General features: G+C 42.0%; 1 protein-coding gene across 2 annotated transcripts in view; it reads right to left on the bottom strand.

The window, feature by feature from the left end:
- DGKQ (diacylglycerol kinase theta) overlaps positions 1–25599 on the bottom strand; it is a 98490-nt gene that overhangs the window by 9769 nt on the left and 63122 nt on the right. For both annotated transcript variants that reach the window (XM_034773314.1, XM_034773313.1), the window contains 7 exons: positions 18650–18801; positions 16887–17035; positions 13416–13597; positions 11327–11427; positions 3036–3182; positions 1713–1824; positions 37–189 (listed from right to left, as the gene is read on the bottom strand). In XM_034773314.1, the coding sequence (XP_034629205.1) occupies positions 37–189; positions 1713–1824; positions 3036–3182; positions 11327–11427; positions 13416–13597; positions 16887–17035; positions 18650–18801 (996 nt within the window). The remainder of the gene's footprint in view (positions 1–36; positions 190–1712; positions 1825–3035; positions 3183–11326; positions 11428–13415; positions 13598–16886; positions 17036–18649; positions 18802–25599) is intronic.

Here is a 25599-nt window from a genome sequence, read left to right on the forward strand (position 1 = left end):
CTAATGCAAAAAAGCCAACGGCAGAGGCAAGCTTACCTTCGGTCCTGCAACCGAAATGATCATCTGGCCTGGCGGCTGGATCCAGGGCTCCCCGTCTACTTGAACGGGTGTTGGTTTCAGAAGCGTCACACGGAAGTAAGCTCCTTGGGCTATGCGGATCCCTGATCGCAGACCGCTCTGTACTTGGCCCTATCAGAATATCAGAACTGCCATTATTTTCTAAACTCTCTAGTATGTATTGGTACAAATAAGCCTTAGAAAAGCAAGGACAGGTGCAGATCATGCTGTGGCTTAAGACTATTGCAGCGCGGGAGTACATCCTGGCCTTTTCCTGTCTGAGCTTTTTACCCCCTAGAAGATTCCAAAATGATGACCTGACATTTTAAAAAGTAACACCCGTATTAACCTCATGGTGCAGTAAGGCCCTGATCCGGAAAGTGGCTCCAAGCCAATAGACCTCAACTTCGGCTGAGCTCCACTGAACTCAAAGGGGCTTCCTGCTGCTGCAAACTTGTCTGTAGGATTGGGCTCTAGATTTATAAAGGAGTCCAAGTAATTGTTATCCTCGGCATACAACATTTATCAGGATTTGTTCACAAATATTTTTATTTTGTTACAAAAGACACCTAAAAGACTGTAGAAAATATTGAGATTTTAAATTACTTTAAAAATAACAAATTTTAAAAATCAGATACAGAATCAAACATATTATCATAAATTCAAATAAAGTCTAGTTTTTCATCCTGCTAAGTGCTCTGACATCATAGGATTTTACTATCTTAAGGTAATAAATGCTGCAGGTTATTTAATGCATTATGTTAGTAATTCCTTTTATCATTTTTTGCCTTATAATTTTATTGAGAAGCTTATGAACAATGTGGAATAAGATTACAAGTGGCTTCCACCACATTACATATCTGTAACAAGTTTGGAAGAAAGGGATGTAAAAGCAAACCTCCAATAAATGAGTTTCAAATTGTGAAGCTGGAACAATGGGTGCAGTACCAATTATCCACAGCCTAATAAAGCAACCCAGGAAGCAAAAATGAAGCCATCTCTACCGATTCTAATTTCATTTTTTTTTAGTTATCAGCCTTTGAAATACCATTCACCATCCACTTCTATTTTGAAAGAGGGTAAACAAAAGCACCCGACTGACCTAATCTACATCTCTCATTGTTTTGTGCAGCTAACAGCTTTCTAAATTAAACAGTCCCATTCTTTATATGGACGTCTTTCAGGGCTTGATTCAAAGCCCTCCGAAATCACTGGGAGCATTTCCATTTACTTGAACAAGTGGTACAGCAGACCTCTCAATGCCTCTAAAACCTTTTACCATCCAGCTCCAGCCTCCTTCTATATATTGCTGAATTTGAGCACCTGAACAAGGATTTCCAGAGCAGGCTTCAAAAGCTGTCTAAACCCTCTCTCCAACTGCCCTCACAGCCAATGCCCCACAGCATGACAGCCGATTATTTTTATAGCCTAACTTGACTCATATATTTTGTATTCTTAAGATTCTTGGAATTTGTATTCTGACTTTTGAGTGCTTCATTTTACAACCTAAAACTATTTTTTGAAGGTGTTGTGAGCAAAATATTTACCATGAGGCAAATTCACAGAGATGTTTACCACGGGTTAAGTGAGTAGTGGCTGTTCTCACTTGCTCAGTACCCCCAAACTAACAAAAAGCGGGCACAGCACTGACTTACCATGTGCACAACACCGGTCACCCCCACGACTTCCAGTAAGCCATCATCGATTCTTGGTTTCTCAAATCGATTATCGTGGTCAGATCCCCAGAGATCAGCTCCAGACCCCCAACTGGAGCAGAGCACACAAACATGGCCGCTGAGAGTATGTTGGCATCTCCAGCAACATCAAAATAGCTGATCTGTTAACAATTTAAGAAGCCATTCTGTTCTTCCACAGATAATCTTTGAGTGGAGTTATGTATTTCTCCTTTTCCACTCTACAAAACACGGTATTTGCCTTCCTAAAATTTGGTAACCTCTTGATAACACTGCTCGGGGTGGGGGAGGGAGGAGGTGGAAGCAGTGAGGGAGGCCTAAGCAGGTTTTCAGTTGGGGAAAAGTAGATAAGAGGGAAACAGTTGCATACTATTTTGGGTTGCTGGAAACCACAGGTTAAATCTGTGAAGCCTTAACTTTTATGATTACTACTCAGAAGATTACCACAATTCTTGGTAATATCAATACATTTTTTCTTTCAGAAGACACGATATGTTGGAGGAAAGCTAAATACTGAGAAACTGCTGTATCAAATTATTACATTTAGGCTTCAAATAGCTTTGTAGAATTAAGCACTTCAAATCATTCCACTGAAATCCTGCCAGTGGGAAATTAATATAATTTTACTTCCTAGAAAATACTTGCATTTTCAGTAAGATTAGTATGTTTGCCTCTCCAATGCACAGCTACTGCTCAACACTGGATATGACTTTTTCCCCTTTTCTAGTTTTCTCAGGAATAAAAAAAAAAATAGATTTAAAAAGAGAAAAAATCTCTAATTCTTAAAGCCATGCCCTAAATTAGAATAAAAGGTACAGCTGGTTAACTTCTCTTAACAGAGAACCCTAATTAATAGCGCCTTTTAAGATAGTTGCTACAGTTAAATACTATGGCAGCCCTTTCAGTAACTATTATACATTTGTGCAAACAAAAAGAAAGCCTGCATGCAATGTACGGGAGTGGGTAAAAGTTACTAGAAATAAATGAAATAAGAAATAATGAAATATGAAAGAAGAGCAGAGATAGCAAAGCGGTTCTCATTACACTAGAAAAACGAGGGTTAGTTTCTATGAACTCAGGCCAGGACTTTCAGAAGAACTGAAGCGAGTTCTGTCCAAATCTCGTAACAGTTGAGCAGCTAGCTCCTTCAAGCACTTTTGAAAATCCCCGCCAAAAAAAGTAAAGAACACCCCTTCCATCTAGTCCTATTGACCACAGAGATTTTGGTGAGTACAACAGGGTGTTTGGTGTGTACAGACACAAACTCATTTCTCACATTTTTACCTGGGGATATTAATGAAAATGAGTCCCTCGATACTTGGTAACTCAACTTCATGCTGGTCCACTTGAAGTTTTATCTCTTTGTGAAGGTTTCTGGTGTGATTTATCCTCTGCAGTCCAACTTTTACATAGACTCCTTTGTTGTGAAACCTATGAACAGAATAGCATTCTGTCACTGCAAGGTTTGACACTATATTGTGGCACTGTTAGCTTAAATGAGCATAATTCAAACACTTTTCTTCTAATTTTGGAACACGTTTAAAGTTTCCTTTAGCTAAAATCACACTTAAGTCTTCTAGTTTTAATCAACAAATCGAGCTATTTCAGGTGATAAACTGTTACTTCATATCCACTTTAATGAATAGAGAGAAATACAACTTAGGCATTAGGCATAGAACAAATGGAAATATATACAAATAAAGATTCAGAACTGCCTTTCAGAAGGCTTTCTGCTTGAAAATAATTTTATTTTAATCAAAATCTACTACTTTGAAAATGGAGTGTGAAAACACAGAATAATTAAAATTGGCACTGTGCCCATAACCCATCCAGAGTCTGGATAAACAGAGAGCTAAATAAGTCATTTGAAAATATAAACTGCCCAAGCTGTAGTGAGAAAAATGTCTAAATACTTATTATACTGATAACCCTCAGCCATTCTGTGATGTAGCTACTTGCAAGTGTTCCAATTTTACAGAGAAGAAAACGGAGGAAAAGGTTAACCCCTTGTTTACAATATTTTTAAATGTTATTTTAGCTAATACATTTTCATTAAGTGCTGTTTAAAATCAGGTTAGTAAAATGACACCTATGGATAAGTCATCTGCAGGGAGAGAAGCTGGTATCTCTAGATCTAAAAGCACGAATCTCTACTGTGTGAGCTAAAAGATCAGATCCACTAGCTTGCAGACCAGGGGTAGGCAACCTATGTCACGTGTGTCGAAGGCGGCACGCGAGCTGATTTTCAGTGGCACTCACACTGCCCGGGTCCTGGTCTGGGGGGAATCTGCATTTTAATTTAATTTTAAATGAAGCGTCTTAAATATTTAAAAAACCTTATTTACTTTACATACAACAATCGTTTAGTTATATCTTATAGACTTNCTTTACATACAACAATCGTTTAGTTATATCTTATAGACTTATAGAAAAGAGACCTTCTAAAAACGTTAAATTGTATGACTGGCACGTGAAACCTTAAATTAGAGTGACTAAATGAAGACTCGGCACACCACTTCTGAAAGATTGCCGACCCCTGTTGCAGACAGTAATAGTGGACAAGTAATAGTGACCAAACCCCTGTGATACTCTAGTCACTAAATAGGTTCAAAGAACCACACTACATTAGCAGGGATTACATCAGATCCTCGGGCAGACAGCATTTAGCACCTTTAAAAACATTAGCTGGGTAAGGTGTGCTAACATACTTTAAATAGCACTTAATTAAAACATGTAACCCCCCCCCCCCCGCCCATGTACCCCGCACATTAGCTAACTATTTATTTATTTAGGAAGGTTTAACAGATTTACCATGCCATGCAAATATCACAGAGAAAATGCTTTTCGCTAGTCTAGACAAGTCTTAAAGGTGGCTTGGTAAATGCAGTAAGTAACATGTTATAAAGTACCCTAAGGAAGACAGGGCAAAGTTGTGTTTTAATACCTTAGCTAGGAGAGGTGAACTTTAGGCACCCCCATAGGCACACTCCATGGGACTCGTACACAGAAAATAAAACCTGAGGCATCTGGCTGCCTCAGCGGGTAAATCCCTGCCCCTAAAGTCTTTCTAGGAAAAAATGCCATGGAATAGCTGTGTCCAGCAAGGCCCTGGTGAGCTAGGCAGGTAACACCTGTGACTTATGTCGTGCTTCCTGCAGACTCAGGAAGACCTCATGCATCGGTTCACATTTTCCAGGAAAGGCTCGTCACAAGGAGGAGGGCTAGAAACATTGCATTTTAAAATGAAAGCTGGATTCTACAGCAGAATTCCACAGGGGCCTGCCAAAAGTCCCCTCACCAGGGAGCACCAGGGCTGTTATGCCACTGCCTTAATACTCCTCCTCACACGTTTCAGTTCTCTAGAGAGAGGACCAGAATGTCAGTTTTGCCTCCCAGATACAGGCAGGAGCAGAGCGACCACATTCGAGCAGTGTGCACAGCACTGTACCTCAAGATCAGTAAACAGAACAACTGCAGCTTGACGTGGGGGTGGCCACAAACACCACTTTTTAAAAAAATGGTCCAAGGTGACAGACCAGGTGCAGGGATTTACAGTTCATGAACAGGGAAGCTCAATCAATAATGGAGTAGGTGATAACCTTCCCCACACAGTTAAGTCCTTAGCTTGTTACCATGGTGACTGCCGTAATGAGTCTGTGACCCCAAAGCCCCTTTATGCCAACTGGTAAAGGGCACACCCTGGTCAGAATATTTAGCCAAACACCGTGTCTTGTTAATTATCATGTAAAAACTAGTAACCCGTGGGTCAATACTATCACTGCGTGATGTATGTACAGATGGCGTGTAAAGAGCTGTGTGCCCGTGCTGGGGATACTTTACTAAAATACGTTTTGGGGGCAGACTTGACAAACAAGTTTGCCCAAGACAAAGGAACATTGGTTTGCCTGTGTCTCCAAAGTAAACTGAGCACGGAGATGCCCGAGACAATGAAAGTTACATTGACACACAAATCAACAGGGGAGGCTGGGAAGTGACCAGGAAGAAAAACACAGCAGAGGAGAAGAACTTTATCTGGGGACACGCATTTCAAAGGTTTACTAGACTATAAAAAGAAGGGGAGAGAACCTCTTATGTATCCATCACTTAAGGAACAAAAGAGGCCAGAACTCTTGGAATCTGTGAAAGGTGGATCCTTCAACAGTGTGGGTCGAAGACTCTGGGAACTGATTGTAGGTGAGAAAGGACCAGGACTGTGAACTGTTAAGTTGTAGACACTAGAAAGCGTGTTTTTACTTTTGTTTTATTTATACCCATACCGGTCTCTTTTTCTCTTGCTTAGTGCCACTTAAATCTATGTTCATTATTAATAAACTTGTTTTTACTATAAAACCATCTCCGTGCTGTGTATAAAGGTAAAGAATATATCCTCAGGGAGCCAACAGGCTGGTGTACACTCTGTCTCTTTGGAGACAGCAGACTTAATAAATTCTGTGTTTGCCAGTGCGAGGGACTGGACACTGCAGAGAAGTCTCTGGGGACCTCGGGAGCACCGGATGTTACCTGAAAGGCAAGGTTAAGACTGGCAGAGTCTCAGGTTGACGACTGGTGAGGCTACCAAAACTGGTGTGTCGTAGTTTAAGCCAGGGCAAAGTTCTCCCTTGGTGAGGTAACACAGTGGTTTATGGTTCACAGCTCCCTGGGGAGTGCATTACACGTACTAAACAAACAATTACAATTAGCATTGGCAGCTGCACCTACGGGCAGGCATATAAAACAAATTAATTTTGGCTTTATCATCTCCTTGATTAGTCATTATATACCCATTAACAACAATCTTAAGGTGATTTGTGACAATATTTATTTCTGAAAGGCAGCAATAATCAAGTACTTCTGCTGAGTGGAGAAGATCACAACTCAGTTTTCCGTCAGAAAATGCCATTTCAACAAAATCCAAATTTTTCATTGAAACGTATCTATTTCAACCAAATTTTCGAAGATATCAAAACAGGACATTTTTGGAATGAAAAGTTTCAATTTTTCATCTCAAAAGGACTTTTCATTTTGAAATTTATTTTGCATAAAAACCAATTAATATAAAAAAACCCCGAAATCTAAATGACATTTCAGTTGACATGAGATGATTTTTTCCTTCAAAATTTTGTTTTGCAAACAAATTTGACATTTCTGGGGACAAAAAAAAAAAGATTTTTGTGGGATGGAAAATCAGTTTTCCAAACAGATCTCCAAAGAAACGGCCAATCTCATTCTGTTTATACACAAATCTCATTCTGTTTGGGAATTTGTCCTTTCTCCTCTCATGTACAACTCTTAAACACATGACACTAGAAGCCCCTATAGTGTCACCCATTACTAGATATTTGTAATTTGGTGCAGCATGATAAAAATCACCAGAAGAGACGGAATTGTAAATGTACATGTGGCTACATTTCATCTAAAGCAAATTAATAAATGAGACATTAGCAGCTGCTCCGAATGTTAATTCAGTATGCCTATAGCAAAAACACTTGAAGCCTATTCCTGTCTTTCCTTAGAACATTGCATGTGAACTGCTATGTGCTTTTAGCTATATGAGGAGGAAAAACATGGCCTCAAGATACACAAAAGCTATTTAGAATGTCATTATGATTATATTCCTTACACTATAAACTCTGCTGACTAATTATGTCACTAGAAAGTTACTGCAATACTCCATGCCACGCAAAAACATGCATGATTTTCCAAAAAAATAAATAAAATAAAGATGTTCAAAATGTATTACTGCATGTCAGCAAGCAAACTTAAGTACAACAGGCAAGACCATCTGTACAAGTAGCCACACCGAATATGACCAAAAATATCTATCATTAAACATCAAAGAGAAATATATGACATGCAAGACACCAGGGTTACTCCTTTACTTATGAGTTTGACCTTTCAAAATAACCTAAAGTGTAAGTCACTATACACATAATGCGTGTGAGGGACAAAAAATGTTTTGAAATTCTGTGAGAAGATACTTTAACCCTACCCCCAAAACCAAGCACTATATTTTACCTGGCCTGGGAAGTAAGACCAAGACCCAAATTCCATATAGAATGCAGCATTGTATTAGGAAGGCCAATAGAAGAGAAAGCATGACAGAAAGACACTCCATAGACACGCATGTGCTTCAGAGTATTGTCAAGTCTAATGCCTTGATTCAGGCCAGTGCGTAAACCCATGTTTAATTTTAGGCATGCACTTAGTGCTGTCCTGAATAGAGATGTTTTCCTGAATTGCCGTCTGTTGTGGGATCACACACTTATTCAATAGTAGCTAAAAGCATCTTGGATTTTCAAACTAGAGCTTTCTCATCTGATAGTTTGGCCCAGATTTACTTTATCATATGGCTCTGTATCGAACACGCATTGCTGAAGTTTAAATGCCCTGGGAAGTTGTACACATATTTTAAACTCCAGATACGAGCATCATAGTTATTTTGTTTCTGAATACAAAATAGTGCAAAATCCTCACCAGAATATCTCTCTGCAGAGTATATGCATGTAGTGGGTTTTTTGACTGATTTAAGGTTTCATTTTAAAAAGTTGGATTGGTATACCTACATTTATCAATTAACTTTAATGAGAAGTAACATTCAGCAACAAATTTAACCAAGCGGTAAGTACAGCATGGTATATACAACATGTGAATTGTATTTAAGATTATAACAATTCACGTTTGCCTTGTATCATCAATTAGGAGGAATTTCCCTTTCTTTTCTACCCTTGAGGCCCCTTCATCCCCCACTGATGTACTGAACAACATCTTCAAACACATACACAATAACTCATGTCAGACTGCCTCCCTCCACCGAGTACTGTTCATCTTCTGGTAGCTCACTGGTTTGAGCATTGGCCTGCTAAACCCAGGGTTGTGAGTTCAATCCTTGAGGGGGCCACTTAGGGATCTGGGGAAAAAATCAGTACTTGGTCCTGCTAGTGAAGGCAGGGGGCTGTACTTGATGACCTTTTGGGGTCCCATCTAGCTCTATGAAATAGGTATCTCTCCATATATTTTATTTCTGCACTCGTTGAGACAGGGAGCCCGTGGAAAAAATACTGTCGTCTAGTATCGTGCTGCTTAGGTACAAAGAAAGAAGTTAAGGTTGCATCATTTCCTGACTTTTGAGTACTTCACTTTACGATCTTGCTGTTCTTTTAATGTAGTTGGTCTTGTATGAACTATCTAAATACATGTGTCTGTGTAACTTTACATTGTATTAATTAGACACATAAGGCTAAAATGATTTTCTCTGCACTGTTATAGTTACACTTTATAATCAATACCTGTTATTTTCTGTTCTCAATCCAGAGGGTTGGAAAAGATTTAATTTTTTTTGGTCAGTAATACAGTTCTTGAATGTATTACTCTTACACAGTACACACATGTGAAGTGCTATTTTCCCCATGTACTTTGTAATGTATATGAGCATGAACGGTAGATTTTCATTATCCTAACTCCTGAGAAAAATATACTGCTTGAGCATACTGATATCAAACTGTAATGGGGAGAGAACTGGATAATGTTTTATAATATTGATAACTGGTCACAGTATTTCTGAATATAAATTATTAGGGTTTACTTAATCCATGATTATGACTGTTTGTGCTGGTATCATAAAGACAAATCAAAGGATCTTTCAAGCACAATCAAAGATGGATATAAAACAGTGGTGAATTGCGCTTACTGAAAGTGATGTTGAAGAATTGTTGAATTCACTAATTACATACAGAGGCTATTTCTTTTTCTTGGTGCTCTTAGAGGAGGGTTTTTGTAGGGGTTTTGTTTGTTTTTGGTGTTTATGATCAACCAGATTGTATTAAATAAATAAATCCATTGTAATAAATTGTAATAAATAAATACATCTATGGGAGCTCATAAATACACACACACACACACACACACACACACTCCAGTACAAAGAAAATTCTGGACACTGAGTATTTGTAATGTGAATTTTTCCCTGCTTTATACTACTGTACATACTTGTACAAATGTCACCAGCTGCCATATATCCTAGATCAGCGATTTTAATATCAAAGTTAGTGGAAAAGAAGTAAATTTCGAAACCATGACCAAGTGCTTCCCAAACATTGTACTTCTGATTGCCTCTAGCATGCTATTTACTGTAAAAATCTGGCAGACTAACACTCGTCACATGGCTATGACTGTAACCTGATGTTTTGTTTTCCATTTTTGGAAGCACCATGTGACTGAGTACCCTCCCTGAATGCCCCCTTATGGGGGTGGGGCAGTGGTTCTGCCTCTGTCCTCCGGGTCTCCAGCTGATCCCTCCTGCCTCTGGCGCATTCCCAGTTGAGGTGACTTAGCCCTCTGACAAGGTCCACCCCTTCTGGGGCTCCCCAAATCCAGAACAAACAAAGAAATGTAAACTCTTCTGTCCCTGCTGGGCTCAATCCTCACCACACTCGTCAGCCCTGCTGGGCTCTGCAGTGTCCAGGGCCGGCTCCAGGCACCAGCAAAACAAGCAGGTGCTTGGGGTGGCGCATTTCTAGGGGCGGCATTCTGGCGCCGGCCATTATAGACGCCGACTCCGGGGCATGGGGAAAAAGTGCCCCCGCCACCCCAGCTCGCCTCCACTACACCTCCACCTGCTCCCCTGAGCGCGCCGCTGCCGCTTCTCCCCCGTCCCTCCCAGGCTTGCCGGGCGCAAAACAGCTGTTTCACGCAGCAAGGCTGGAAGGGAGGAGAAGCCAAGTGGCGGGCGCTGAGGGGAGGCAGCGGTGGCGGAATGGGGAGCGGTTCCTCTACCCCCCGTTACTTCCTGCGCCCCCCTCCTTAGCTCACTCCACTCTGCCTGCTCCCCTGAACGCGCTGCTGCTCCGCATCTCCCCCTCCCTCGCCTGAGAGGGAGGGGGGAGAAGCCTGAGAGGGAGGGGGGAGAAGCGGAGCGGCGGTGCGCCCGGGGGAGCAGGCGGAGCAGAGGTGAGCTAGGGCAGGAGTTCACGGGGGGGAGGGGACCCACAGGAAGCAAGGGGGGGGGGAATGTGGCACACCTGGGGGAGGAGGCGGGGCTGGGGATTTGGGGAAGGGGTTTGGAAGGGGTGGAGTTGGGGCAGGACCAGGGGCAGGGGGCCACGAAAAAAAAGGGGGGGCAGCCAACATTTTTTTTTGCTTGAGGCGGCAAAAATCCCAGGAAACTGCACACTTCCAAACTCGCCAGGGCTCATGCAAGCCTAAGTCAGTTGCTGGCAGCCAAAGAAGGCAACCGGCTCCTGCCAGGCCTAGCTTTCCACAGTCTGTCTTGGTTCCTGGCCCCAGGCAGCCCGCTCTCCCGCAGTGAAAACTGCTGGTCTGCTCTGCCTCCTGCCAGGGTCCACCCGAGCTGGGCTCTCCCTTTTGAGCACTTCCCTCAAAGCCTCAAACTTGCTTCAGGCAGGGCTGTTTCACCCGCCCAAAAAAGCAGGCCATTAACTCTTTCCTGGCGTGTGGGGTGTGTGCACTATATCCCACACCACTATTTGTGAATGCCGGTAGAGTTGTTATATCATATACAGACCCTGCATATGTGATACTACGAACATTCAGTCCACAAAGGTTTTTCCTGAGATTACCTGCTATTAAATTTGCCTGGTTCTTCTTCTCTAGCATGGTGAAAGCCCAAGCTCAATTCTGCATCAATTCCAAGGCCACAATAGTTGTTCATTTGTACAATCTGAAAAACAAAACAAAAATAGCAGTATACTATGGTATACCATTGAGACTCAAATGTACACAGCAGAGGGTCCCGTATTGGTATTGAAAATTTGCAGTGAAATGGACATTTGTAGATTTTTGAAGTCACTGCACACAAAGCAATTTAGAAGTATATTTTCTCTCACAGATACCCCCAGTACAAAACACAACATTAAAATGAAGATATGAGAGTATTTGAGAGTATTTATCAGTAACTTCTAGGTGAAAAACACTGCAAGGATACTGTAATTATCCCTAAACCAAGCATTCCAAACCCAGGACATTTGCAATTAATAAGGTTATATGTAAAAGAAATCCAAATATGGTCAAGCATCGAACTGCAGAGTTACAGTACCTAAACAATCTTAGCTTCACCTAGTGCTACCATTTAATAACCATATGACTATGACTGACAAATTGTAGTGTTCATTGTCCCAGATTAAACCAATTTCCAAAGACATTCGTTTTTTTTTCATATTTCCCTTCCTGGTGTCACTATAGGGGAGAACTTGGCAACTTGTTTGTGCGTGGAAGGAAGCATTAAACAGTATCACCCGTGGATTTACCATCACATTATGCAGCCTTCGTTTCTTTATCCGGAAAGATAATCTAAACACACCAGACCAGAAGACGGAACCAGAGAACACCAACATTTTCACATCTGTGTCCTGAGCAACTCTTGTGGTGCGAACCTAATGTTTCTATTATTAAATCCTCCCCAGCGTGTCAGTTTCAACCACAGCATTTTTCCTCCTGGCACATACACATGCTCTCTCTCTCTGCCTTCCATCTTTAGACAATTTAGACAGCCAGGACAAATCTATCCTGTTATGAACGAGTGGTAAGCGAACCACAATGACTTCACCGCCTGATTCTGCTTAAAAATGAGGCAGATCCCTGAGTGGCTAATAAAGTCACAAGTCATGTACTGAGCCTGGGGTGTTCCAGCAACTGAACTGCAAAGACAGAAGCTCCATTTTTTTGTAATCATCTGCTATTCTTCTCTTTTTCTTGTGCCTTGTTTTGTCTTAAAACAGAACCAGACTTTAAACAACAAATCCCAGGATTACATCTGCAAACGACATTCTCCCTGTCCCAAACAAAGAGATCTGATGTCACGAGAGCCTGTCAAGTAAGATTTTCTCTTAAAAGACACCATACGCAAACAGGGAAAGAGATACGGTAGATTGTTCAATTAAAGTTTTACTGAACCGAACCTTAGTGATGTCTAGCAGAACTTTAACAACCAACTTTCTGGATTGTTTAACAAAGTGTAAGGATTCCAGTTCCATTATAGGGGTCTGAAATGTAGCTTTGATCGTCCTCTCAGCAGAGCCTATTCTCGCCTGAGCTGGGAACCCATTCCTTCCCAACCTCAGAATGCAGACACGACTACTGTTAATCAGTCAGACATGCTTTGTGCCCGAGAAATAATTAATATCTTAAGTGTCCATAAAGAATATATTGTGTAACTAATCTCTGACTTCAAGCGTTTTTAGAACTGTACTCAAAGAAGCACGTCAGGTTTACCTTTCCTCACACACAGGTTTAGTGACCGAGCTAAGGGCAGGTCTTCACTACCCGCCAGATTTGCGGTTAGTGATCGATCTATCGGGGATCGATTTATCGTGTCTAGTGTAGACGACTCCGGAACTCCACCACTGCCGAGAGGCAAAGCGGAGTCGACGGGGGAGCGGTGGCAGTCGACCCCGCACCGTGAGGACGCGAGGTAAGTCGATGTAAGATGCGTCGACTTCAGCTACGCTATTCTCGTAGCTGAAGTTGAATATCTTAGATTGATCCCCCTCCCCACCCAGTGTAGACCAGGGCTAAGTCATATAGAATTATTACCGTAACACCCAAAGGTGTGTTGAAATAAAAGACAAATCGCAAGCAGCTGTGGTACACTATAATCTCATTCATCCTGGAATAAACCAGTAGCTTTTAGAAATCAAAACGGTGAAATACCTTTGGAGGATCAGGTTCCAAAATACCATTCTCTGCACTTTCAACAGCCTCCTGAGCATCTAAAAGGATGGTCCAACGATCCATCAGTACATCATCAGCTTCATCTACAGATATCAGAATAGAGTAGGGATCTTCCCCACTATAGCCAGCTCCCCAGCGAAGCACCCTCCCTAAATCGTTACCTGGACAGGGAAAGAGCGAACTGTCAACTTGTTTAATCAACCAACTGACGGTGTGAAAGATAAATACTTGCCATTGCTCCGACCACAAGGGTACTAGTCAGACAGTGATCACAACTTCCCAGCAGTAAAACTGAACTGAAAATGTAACTTTAGCATACATGAAAAGCCTGTAAGTAAATGTTGTCTTTGCTGTTCTGTAAGTAAATTATTAAATATATCATATACTGCTTTATGTAAGAGACACACACAAAATAGGAATATTTATACAGCATCACCTGAAAATTTCCTCTCACAGTAATAAAGTCGGGAGATCTGTTATAAAGGGTGAACCGAACTGTTAAGTTTCAGACTGCTTGTGGATGTGCAACTGTTAGTCAGAACTTTGAAACAAAAAGGGGGGGATTCTTCTAAGAAAACCTCGGTAGCAGGAAGGGGGGGTTGAGCCCTGCACCTGGCACTAGGAAGGCAAAGGAAAATGGTGGAGTTGGGGAACTCCCCAGCTGCCAGCAAAGGTCATGTCTGTTTCTGTCCTCAAGCTGCAAGCAGGCTGAAGTACCAAGTCTGTTGGCCGTTGCACAATGGAGAAAGTGTTGGCTACACTAGGTAGCCAGGCTCTGCCTGAAACAGAAGAGCTAATGCTGTTGAGAGCCAGGCCTTATCTGTAAGCAATATGTTGCCACCCCACAGTGGTGAAGTAAATTCATTAGAATGTTCTGCGTCCTGGTCACAGGCAGAATCCTGGCCAAGGCATTTAGCATACGGTCACGCACGATCCGCCTATTTGTGAATTTTGTTCCCAACTGTATTTTGTTAGCACAGTTAAGCACACACATTTCATGACAGGTTTTCTGCATCTAGATAAATACATTACCATGAGATACTGGCTGTATACTATGAATACATGGCATGAAACCATTGTTCCTTATGACTGCATGTGGATACAAACTCGGAATAAGCGACCATGTTGGCAAGGCACTGGCATAAAACAACTTGACAAAATAAAGTGAATTCATAAAGGACACGGAGGAAGAAAAGTAAGTTGTTGGGTACTGAAGATGACACGTCACTTTATATGATAAATATTCCCCCCCAATGGGTGAAGAGAGACCAGATCTGCCTTTTAGTTCCTCATGCTGTCCGTTAATCCACGTTTCAGTTGTTAATTATTTTCTGCATGCAATAGGTTGAAGATCCTCAGTTTTGTTCCTTTTTTTCTTAATAAGCCTGTGAACTCATGGTGAGCTGATAAACCACAGAATGAGTGTGGGAAAAATAAGAGTTAATCACTTGCATCTGATAAGTTGTCTGAGTGCTATGGGAAGATTAGTTTATTCTGCTTTTCTCAATTCAGATTCCTAATTTCTCATTTTAAGTTTACATGAATGCTAATGAATTTTCCCCTAACCAATGCTTCTGACAGTGATCAAGAGAATTCGTTAAAAACTAATTAGTCTCAATACATTTCCAGTATCACAGATTCTCGATCAAATTAATCAGATTTCAATTCGTTAAGGATGTACAAAAGTTTTCATGTCTAATTTTACTATAGAAGAATCTTGCCTATAACTGTATTCAGTCAGTGAGATAGCCCCTAAATCAATGTGGAATAACTCTCAGGTGTATTCTACAGGAGGGGAGAAACACTCTGGCCTTTTCTTAGATGTAATTCTACAGTAATCATAAGGGCGGTGTGACAAAATTCCTCCTCTGCCTTGGTGGGTCCTGCGCTTATTGGCGGATGTGCTCGCCTCAGAGGTTCACGGAAGCCCTCAGTTTGGCCACTTTTGCTAGTGGCTCAAACCTGCCATTCACTCAGCTCACCTCATCACTGGCCAGCATGGGGGAAAGGGAGAACAATCCCCACAGTCTTTGTAGTCCCACCTAGTGGGTCGGGGGACAGGCCAGGGACCTTCCCCTCTGGTGGGACCCACAGTCCAGGTCAACTCCTCTTGTATCCAATGGGGGGAGGGGAAAACCCAGGCCCACCCTCTATTCCAGGTTCCAGCCCAGGGCCCTGTGGATCACAACTGTCTACAGTGTTTCGTGTAACACCTGTGTGACAACTACAACTCCCCGGGCTACTTCCCCATGGCCTCCTCCCAACACCTTCTGTATCCTCACCACAGGACCTTCTTCCTGATGCCAGATAGCGTTTGTACTCCTCAGTCCTCCAGCAGCACGCCCTCTCACTCTCAGCTCCTTGCACGGCCCTCACTGACTGAAGTGAGGTCCTTTTTAAAGCAGGTGCCCTGATTAGCCTGCCTGTCTTAACTGATTCTAGCAAGTTCCTGATTTTTCTGGAACCGCCCATTACTTTATCCAGGGAAAAGGGGCCTGCTTAATCTGGGGCTAATACATCTGCCTTCTATCACTCTCCTGTTGCCATCTGGCCCGACTCTGTCACAGCGGGAGGACTGGAGAACTAGGCAGTCACTGGGGTAAGAGGGAGTGGGACAGGTCACTTACTGGAGGGAGGGCTGTAGCGTATGGGAAGGGAGGAAAACAGAGCCCTAACCTAGGTGAACAAGCAAGAGGAGGAGAGAGTGGCTGACACTCACCACTAGCGGCTAGACAGAGTAAAGACGAGCCGGTTAGAGAGAGAACAGATCCCACTATTACACTGGGATTGCAAAGCAACTGGAGTGCTGCTGCCTCTGGTCAGGCCCTTAGGCAGCCGCCCGTGTGTTTCTGGAAACCTGAATAGAAATTAATGAGAACATCTGGTTTATCTGGACTTCCACACCCCTAGGTTCATACCACTTCCATTTGCGTGGCTCTCTGGTGACCCTTTGGCCGCGTGGTTCTCAACCTATTTACCATTGTGGGCAGCATATGTAGCTCTCTGTGTGTTATGTGGGCTGCATCCACACAATATATACACTGCCTGTATGGCCCTGAGGATGTCACATGGGCCGTAGCTGTGTGCTGATTGGGCCAGAAGCAGCCTGCGGGCTGAGAACCATTGCTTTGGCCAATGCCGTAAGCACCACTGAGCGGTTCGGAACAGAGGATTGCTGAAACCTTAGAGCCTTTTGAGGGCAGGATGGAAGAATCAAAGAATGATGATGATGAAATGGTCTTCGTTGTTTCCCTCTTGGATGCACGCCGATTGCTTCAATGTAACATAAGAAACTAAAACAAAATGCCATTCAGGCTACAAAGCCAGTCACGGATGCCATGTGATGAGAAAAATCAACACGAAAAGAAAAACTACTAATTTTTGAGCATGCTTAATAGCTTCCCATTAACATTCCTCAAATCAACCCCGTTCCATACTGTTATTTCTCACCTGTTCCTAAAGGTAAGATGGCTACAGAGGGCTCTGAACAGACGAGCATGTGTCTGATTTCCTCCAGCGCACCAAGGACCCAACCAACTGTGCCGTCTCCACCGCACACCAGCACTCGGAAATAGGGAACTTGAGAGAATGTATGAAATCTTCATTTAAAAACAAAAGCATAAGAAATAATATTACACTGTGATGCAGAAAATTAATTAGGCCTCCCATAATATTCTCTTTAAAATAACACAATTGAGTTTTTAGTCATTATTGCTTTTTCCTTCCCTCGCTTTAGAGTTTCGATTAAGAAAAGCTGATAAAATGGACAACAAAACTTAGAACTATCAGAGGAGTTTTCTGCCTAACAAACTTGAAGTTATATTTCTCACAATGTTTCCCCATAGCCAAAGATGGTAGTTGAGTTCTCTCCCACAGGGAATTAACAAGACAGAGACACAAAAAGGTCTACATTTTTAAAATGTGTTTATTTGTGTTTTCATTGACACATCTGTAATTCTGTTTGTCACTTGGGATTTCTATCTGGTTTTAAATGGAAGTTTACAACACCATTGTCATTCACATTGAATGCAGTATTTGGTTATTAAACAGTGTGCATTTCCTTGTCCGCTAGCATATACTGCTGGGACTGAAAAAACCCCAGAAGGGGGTGTTTCTGTACTACTCTGGATTTGTAAAAACTGAGATTCTAAATAGGATCCCATTCGCACAACACTTTCAGCCCTACCAATCAAGGCACTTTACAATGGAGTTTATCGTTCTTCCCATTTTACAGGTGGAAAACTGAGGCTCAGAGAGGTGAAGTGTCTTGCCTATAGTAACAGAGAAATACTGCAGCCAACAATAGGTTCTATGGGCATAACACTGACAGTCATGCTGTAGGAACCAGCCTAAACGAACCATGGTCCTGACAAAGTTAGAAGACCTGTATTGCTTATTTTTTACTGCTTCTTTGTTATGGACTGTTGAACCCACTTGCACTGGATGAATGTAAAATAATAAAGTTAACCTTTTGAGAGTTTTATTTCAAGGCACTGGAGTCAATTTAAATAGTACAAAAATAAACAATAACGTAGTAGGATTTAAAAAACACGGTTTTCCATTACAATAAGCAGGCAATACTATTACTCACTGGTAACTAAACTGTGTTTTTAAAAAACCAGTAACACATTGCTTTTGTTTTTCCCATCACATTTCTTCTTACGTCTTAGAAACGGCATTACCATTTCTGAATAATCAGGTCCTCTTAAATTTCTGCAACTGTAGACAAATTCCAAGAGTAGAAATAGAGACATTTATTACACCCTTCTATTACCTGACGTTAAGAATGGTTGGAAATAGTGGCAAAAATTACGACTTGGCAGCCGTGTTGCTCAAAGCCCTCTCTTTCCTCCCTTCCTTCTCCATCAATTGTGTTAACCACCAGTAGTTATTTGCATTGTGGTGATGTGCACATGCTCCCATCAGGATCTGGACCCTACTGTGCTAGACACATCAGAAACAATTCTGTCCTCTCCTCTTTGTGAAATGTGAACATTTTCCATTTGTTTTTAAAATAAGGACCACAATTTCTAAGAGAGGCCCTGCAGTGTAATTCTCACACGTGCAATACAGAAGTAAATAAAATGAGTTGGAGGAAATTTTAGCTATTTTGTGTGTGTGTGACAGAGTGAGAGATCTAACAAGTATCGGTAAATTACTATTTTGGTGATACTCTTCCATTCACTAAAGAACTATTGTGATAAAAGATTTACCCAGGCAGTGGACCTCCATTAGTGAGTTCAAAGACCTGATGAGGATTTAGCAGTTTTCTAAAACTGTAGAGTAGATCTCGGCCTTTCAAACCTCCACTTTTGGGATTCACAAACACAAGTAGTGGACAGCAGTTCTGTGGTAGCTTGGTATGCTGGAAAATGCAAAGAGGTGTTAGAACAAATGTGTACATGTTAGATTATTACAGTACTCCAAGAATATCCACTCACAGTCCTTTAGTAAAAAAACCACAATCAACAGGTAATAGTGTAGCTTGAATGCATATTTGATTTTGCTTTTTTGAAAAGTGAAGACGTAAAGTTAGCTTGGCCATGTGGTAAAAATGAAGACATTACATGACACAATATTTCCAAGGTCTGCATATCAGGTTCAGTGTCTATTGACTTTAGGAAGAACCATTTCAATAATCTGAGTCCACTGAATTCAAGCAGCAAAGCCTTTCCACTGGGGCTCTAAATACTTTTACAAAAAAATAAAAGAAGTCATAAATGGCCCTGTATGGAGCCTGAAGTCTAGGAAAACAGCAATTGCCAATCTGGATCACAGTCATGATCCAACTAATACAGCATCCTGTCTCCACGAGTGATCAGTGCCAGATGCTTCAGAGGAAGGTGCAAGGGTGGGGCTAGGGAATGATCTATCAATGGGAAATATTTTTTCCTCAATCCCATCAGTGACAGATTGGCTCATTATCCCACACATATCTGGGGGATTTTTTTGGGGGGGGTCCCCTTGATAATATAACTGTTACATTAGGCTCCATGCCTCTCTCGCCACGAAGCCCATGGAGCCTCCACTGCCTGTCAGCGTAGGCTTGAAATGTAAAGGTCTGTCACACTGTTGCCCTGGATTTGAGGGGTGTGTCTGCCCCAGAATGTGATCAAGCTAATTGCGACCATATTATGTGCACTCAGCCACCCTGAATTAATGGAACAGACCACCATGTCGTTAAGGGTTAATTTAGAGACAGGCTTTTAGAAACAAGGTCATATCTAGTTCGCAGTTTCTGCACATCAGAATGGGTGGAGGCGACAGACAAGTAAATAGCTGAGACTAAAAACCTTGGTGGTTGGAAAACCTTGAGTCTAGACGCCTCTGATATTAAAAGTTGATTGAAAGTTAGAAAAGTGATGATGCAGTAGGGGTCATTATGACCTATGTGTTTTGTAGAAGTTAGTTATAAAAGATCAGCTAATAGAGTGTACTTGGGAAGCCATCTTAAGAAATATTTTTTCCTAACACCCTTTCTTCCCGGTGGGTGAGCAACTGGTCAGTGCGAACCTGCTGTTAATTACTCAATACTGTTTTAGATGTTAGGTAAATATCTGGAATGTTCTAAACCAGGGGTCTCAAACACGCGGCCTGCGGGACTATTTCCTGCGGTCCGCCAAGTGGCCCGTGTGCCTCTCCCACCCCTGGGCTACCTCCAAGCCAGGGGTGGGCAAACTACACCCGCGGGATTTCCCCCCTCGAGTCCCTCGCTGCTCCACGAAGCAGCTGGCATCACATCCCTGCGGCCGGGGGAGGGGCGGGAGAGCAGAGGGCTCCGTGTGTTGCCCTGGTTTCCAGGCACCATCCCCCCCCACCCCCACCCCCCTGCAGTTCCCATTGGCCGGGAACGGGGAACTTCAGGGGGGTTGGAATGGGGGCAGGGAAGGGGTGGGAAGAGGCGGAGCCTCATGGAAGCAGGGGGCAGGGCTGGGGGCAGTGAGGGGAGGGTGTGTCAGTGATGTGGCCCTCGGGCCAATGAACTAGCCCTCATGTGGCCCTCGTGGTCATTTGAGTTTGAGACCCCTGTTCTAAACCTACTGCTTATGTCTGTGCGTGCTTAAATCTAATAAACTTCAGTGTTAGATGGAGCACGCTGATTTGCATGAGTCTTATCAGCCGGAATTGCTGTATTCCCACTGATTTATTCCTGACAGTGCCTGGAGTGAATAGTGAAGTTGCCCCTGTTGGGGGTTCTGAAAACCCCAAGTAACAGCACCAAATAGCAATCCAGGAAAACAGGGGGGGCATGACGCATGCCACTAAAATCTACCCTTTTGATTCTGACCCTTGAAAACCTGAATAGTCACAACCAAAAAGGTCCAGTGATCCTGATCCCCACAAAAGCCAAGTGCCATTGCACAAGCTATCAAATCACTACTGCGAACTGAATTTAATAATAAACATTGGGGAAGTTTTAAATGAGCCCTGATCTGCCTCTCTCGGACTTTGTCACTACCTCTGCAGCTAACCACTGAAAGGAAGGGTGGAGTAGCTGGGGCCACATCTCTCTTATAACCTCAGCCTCAAGTATTCAGTGCTGTGAGCGTGCTGTCATGTCACCTCATCTGGCACTACTTTCACCAGAGCTCCCAAAGCTCAGAGGGGCGGGGCTGGGGATCCTTCCAGAAGCCACCTCAAAAAAAGAATAGTTCACTGCTTTATGGGCGTTGAACACCGTAGGTGGTTTCTAGGATAAGGTAAACATACTGCACAGAAGCAGCACATAGGGCTTCATTTGAAGTCAGAATTAGGCAAGGAACAGATGCCAGAAATACGGTATTGGAAAGGTTTTAAACCAGTTTTCATATGATTGGATAAACATCAGAAAACACCAAGCTACCTTTCTTTTCATTTCATTCAGCCAGGCATTACAGAAGAATAATTTCCATAGAGATACAAAGATGGCACACAAAGAAAAGCTGCGTCTTCATTTCTCTCTCAGGCATTTTCAACTGAGAGTTTCCAAACCGAAACGTTGGCGGTGGCCCCTTATTCATGGTCATTTGCATTCACCAACGGGACAGCATTCAGAGAACAGCAGTTTGGCATGAGGCTGGAAGGAACGATTTATGAGGAAAGATGAAAAGAACTAAAATATCAGTAGTTTGGCTAAGCAGTGATTAAGGGGATCATGACAACAGACTACAAATATTTGAAGAGTATCTACACCTAGGAAGGGGAGGAACTAGTGCCTACATAATATGGGGATCATTCCCCACACATAGTTACAAGGGAGTGTAACCAAGAGTAACGAGATAAAACCAACATATGGAAGACGTAAACTGAATATGAGGAAATACTTCCTGACACAGAGAGATGTTTGCCAAGATTTTCACAAGTGAATAATGACTTTGGGTGTCCCAATTTTGGGGTTCCTAACTTGAGATATCTTACAGGTGCTGGTTTTCAGAAAGGACAGAGCACCTGCCCTCTGAAAATCAGGCCTTTTAAGATGTCTTAAATCACTTATTATGAAAATGTTTGTCTTTAGCATATTAGTCTCCAAAGAGCCCCTTTCACTTGGGACTTGTAAAAGTAGAATGGAAACACTGGAAACACCGCTGCAGGTCAAAATCCTGCACTAGCAGGGAGAGCGCTTTTCTGCCTACAGCGTGTAAGGTTCTAGTGGGTAATAAGAGAAAACAGCCAATTTGAGCTGTAATAATTTGAGAGTTTATGCTACAAATATGCAAATGAAGACAATTTAGGCTGTCAAAGTTTAAAGACAGATACAAGACTTAGGAGTCTGGGAGCGTTATCCAGCTGCTCATCTGGGGCAGCAAATGACAGAATTACTTCTCTTCATCCCAGAAGTCATGTATGACAATACTATTGGGCACATTGTGAAACTTGGTTAGCTTTGAATGAAAGCTGAGCAGACCGGGCAAGGTTCCCACTTCATATAACAACAATGATGCTGACTAAGAAATGCTTTGAGGGGGAAAAGAGAAGAGATGTCAAAGGATTACATGAATGAATATACAGGAATTTGTCATATCTTATCAATACTACAGCTAAGGGTTTGGGAAGGATGCATCATCTAAGCTTCATTTTCAGTCATTTAAAACAAGGAGCAATGGTCTCAAGTTGCAGTGGGGGAGGTCTAGGTTGGATATTAGGAAACACTAATTCACTAGGAGGGTGGTGAAGCACTGGAATGAGTTACCTAGGGAGGTGGTGGAATCTCCTTCCTTAGAGGTTTTTTAAGGTCAGGCTTGACAAAGCCCTGGCTGGGATGATTTAGTTGGGATTAGGTTCTGCTTTGAGCAGGGGGTTGGACTAGATGACCTCCTGAGGTCCCTTCCAACTCTGATATTCTATGATTCTATGAAAACTTTCTCCACAAGACTTTTGTTTTTGGGGGGTGGGGGGAGGGGCTCTGATAGTTCTCATGTTTGGTCTCAAGCCCAGAAAAATTAAAAAAAATAATCTTCAAAATGTATTTTGCTGCTTGACTTATCCAAATGTGAGGGGAAAGCTTTGTCAAGTGTTAAAAGGATATTTCAGACACTTTCTCTGCTTTATAGCTGAAAACTTTTAAACACTGCAAACTAGGCCAGTACCTCATCTTGAATGAGGATGAGAACTTTTGCTTTTAAATTTTCTTCTCAAGAAATCTGGTTTTAAAATATATTGTGGACATTTAAAAACAGCATAGGAAGCATGTATTTTCTATTATTTTCCTTAATTTTAGAGAGCAACACAGAATTTGGTTTTAAATGTGCTCATTCAAACATTTACTGAAAGCCTGATTTAAAGTTCACGAACAGGTGCCTTACCACTGATTGCTCTGAGCTTCGGATCAGGTCCTACATGCTTAATCAAAAACACGTTTACAGTTTGGAAAGGACCTTGCGATCTTGCTGAAGCAAATATGATACAATCAAACTTTTCTTTAATGTTTCTACTTACACACAAAGTGCTTTAGTATAAACAGGAAAATCAATAGTACAATACATTAAATAAGACGAATATGATAAAAATACATATATTTGTGCATGATGGGGTGAAAAATTCTGCGTCACAGGAAGTTGCAGGGATAGCGGCTGTACTACAAAAAGGAATTACCAGTGGTAGTATGATAGCTAGAGAGTGAATTCTTTTTTCAGTTGTCCTACCACCTCTGGATGCATGTGTACCTTGCTCAAGAGGATTCCTCATTACCACAGGTAATTCTTTATTAGATACTAATTTGGAGTTCAATTCTACAGAAATGCTTAAATAGCAGAACCCTGTAAGGGAAGAAACTTTAAGTGTGTTCGGCCTAATGCTTAATTTGTTCTTAATCCTACAATCTGCAGAAAAGTGAAACAGGACAATGCCAAACTCCTATTGGTAAGAGACAAAGCAGCTTCAATTAGAAGACTGTTCTCCTTTGCATGGGGATTAAATAGTTCTGTGCAAACTGGTTACCCCGGTCAGTATTTGGAAGCACAGCTTCACTGGGTTCTAAGAGGTACATGTCTCCTTTTGTTATTGGTGCACGTGACTGTGCACTGGTCACCCTGGCACTGCAGAATTTTTTTAATCCCTTAGTGAAGGCCAAATGGGAAAATATGCATTACGGTTTGTTACTTCGTAGAATGGAATATGTGACTCACACAGTCTTGTGTAGGATGTTTTTTTTCTTTATCCCGACTTTGGTATGATGCTTGAAAAGTGAAATTTGCAGAGCGGTTTCGCGTTGGCTGGTTTTTAGTCAGAAATTTATTCCTTATCCCCCCAAAGATAGCTGGAGGGGCGTGACTTACATGCTGTGGCAGTCACTACAGGTTGTTTTATTTGGCAGGATTAGTAGGCTGTAGTTTTGTGCTCTGACAGATTTGTTATTCATTCTAATCCCATTTCTGCTGAATATTGGGCATAGCCGTGTCTGGTGGTGGCAGAATGGAATACCTAACAGCAAATGAATACAAAGTGTTCTGTGCTGCAAACTTTATCCATTTTTTCTGGTGGGAGCAGTTTTTATCCAGAAGATGCAGACCAGAAAACTCAGCTCTGCAATCAAAGTAGGCATTTACACATGTATTCTCTGCAGCAGCTGTGTGAGAAAGGTACTTAGGATTCCCCGAGTTTGGATCCCCATATTCCTGGGTCCAGGTAAGAGGGGTCATCTTAGCATATTGTAACTTTCACATCATTCTTTATACTTAACAAGAGGCTGTGTAGAGGTTTGTGTATATTTTTGTAATGTTGCAATGGGATGGGGAGGCTAGAATGGACCTGCTGCAATAATTTGGCTATGAGGGGCATTATTACTGCCTCTGCTCACCAGGAGGCCAAATTCTGCTGGTGAACACATTTGTCTAAACGCTTACTGCGATTTATGACTCAGCACAATATTTTTAGGCCAAACTGGCTCCTATACATATTATTTCCTTGCCTACGGTCACACTTCAGCCACGATTCCTTATCCCCTCTCTACATTTGTTTTTAAAGAGTTATTTGTCCACACAACAACATTATATTCAACTAGTTTAAGATTTTAGTTTGCATGCAGGTCCAGCAAGTCAGGGTTCAGGTATCTATGGCACAAGGGAAAATAATTCCATTTAAAGCGACAGCAACTGAATTTGATATTTGTTCATTATCCTTATTATTAAGATGTATACTTCAGTAATACCTACTGAGCCCCATCAGGAGTGAGGCCCAAGCACTGTACGAACATAAGATGGTACTGCCCCAAGTGCCCTGTAAAAACCTGGTCTTGAGATGTACTTCTGATGTCTTCTCAGTTGCTCAGTATTTACTGGAGAGATTAACTACAGACATAGAAATGGATAAACTTTCCCAGTATGTAGACCAAAATAAACTGCTAATCAAACATCCGTTTGCCTGGTTGCTGACCAGCAATTCTCTCATCTATCTGCCATCTGTACTCTTCACTCAGAAGAGAACACTAGATGTAATGGGATACAAGCGCTCCATTGCTAAACATTTGAAAGGCTGCTATAAAAAAGATGGTGAAAAATTGTTCGCTCTTGCCACAGAGGGCAGGACAAGAGGCAATGGGTTCAAACTACACCACAGCAGATTTAGATGAAATCTCAGGAAAAACTTCTGAACTGTAAGAACAGTAGGAATGTGGAACAAACTGCCTAGGGAGGTTGTGCAAGTTCCTTCACTGCAGGTTTTCAAGAGACGACTTAATAGCTATCTG

The sequence above is a fragment of the Trachemys scripta genome, chromosome 6 (assembly GCF_013100865.1).
Source record: "Trachemys scripta elegans isolate TJP31775 chromosome 6, CAS_Tse_1.0, whole genome shotgun sequence".
Taxonomy (NCBI): Eukaryota; Metazoa; Chordata; order Testudines; family Emydidae; genus Trachemys; species Trachemys scripta.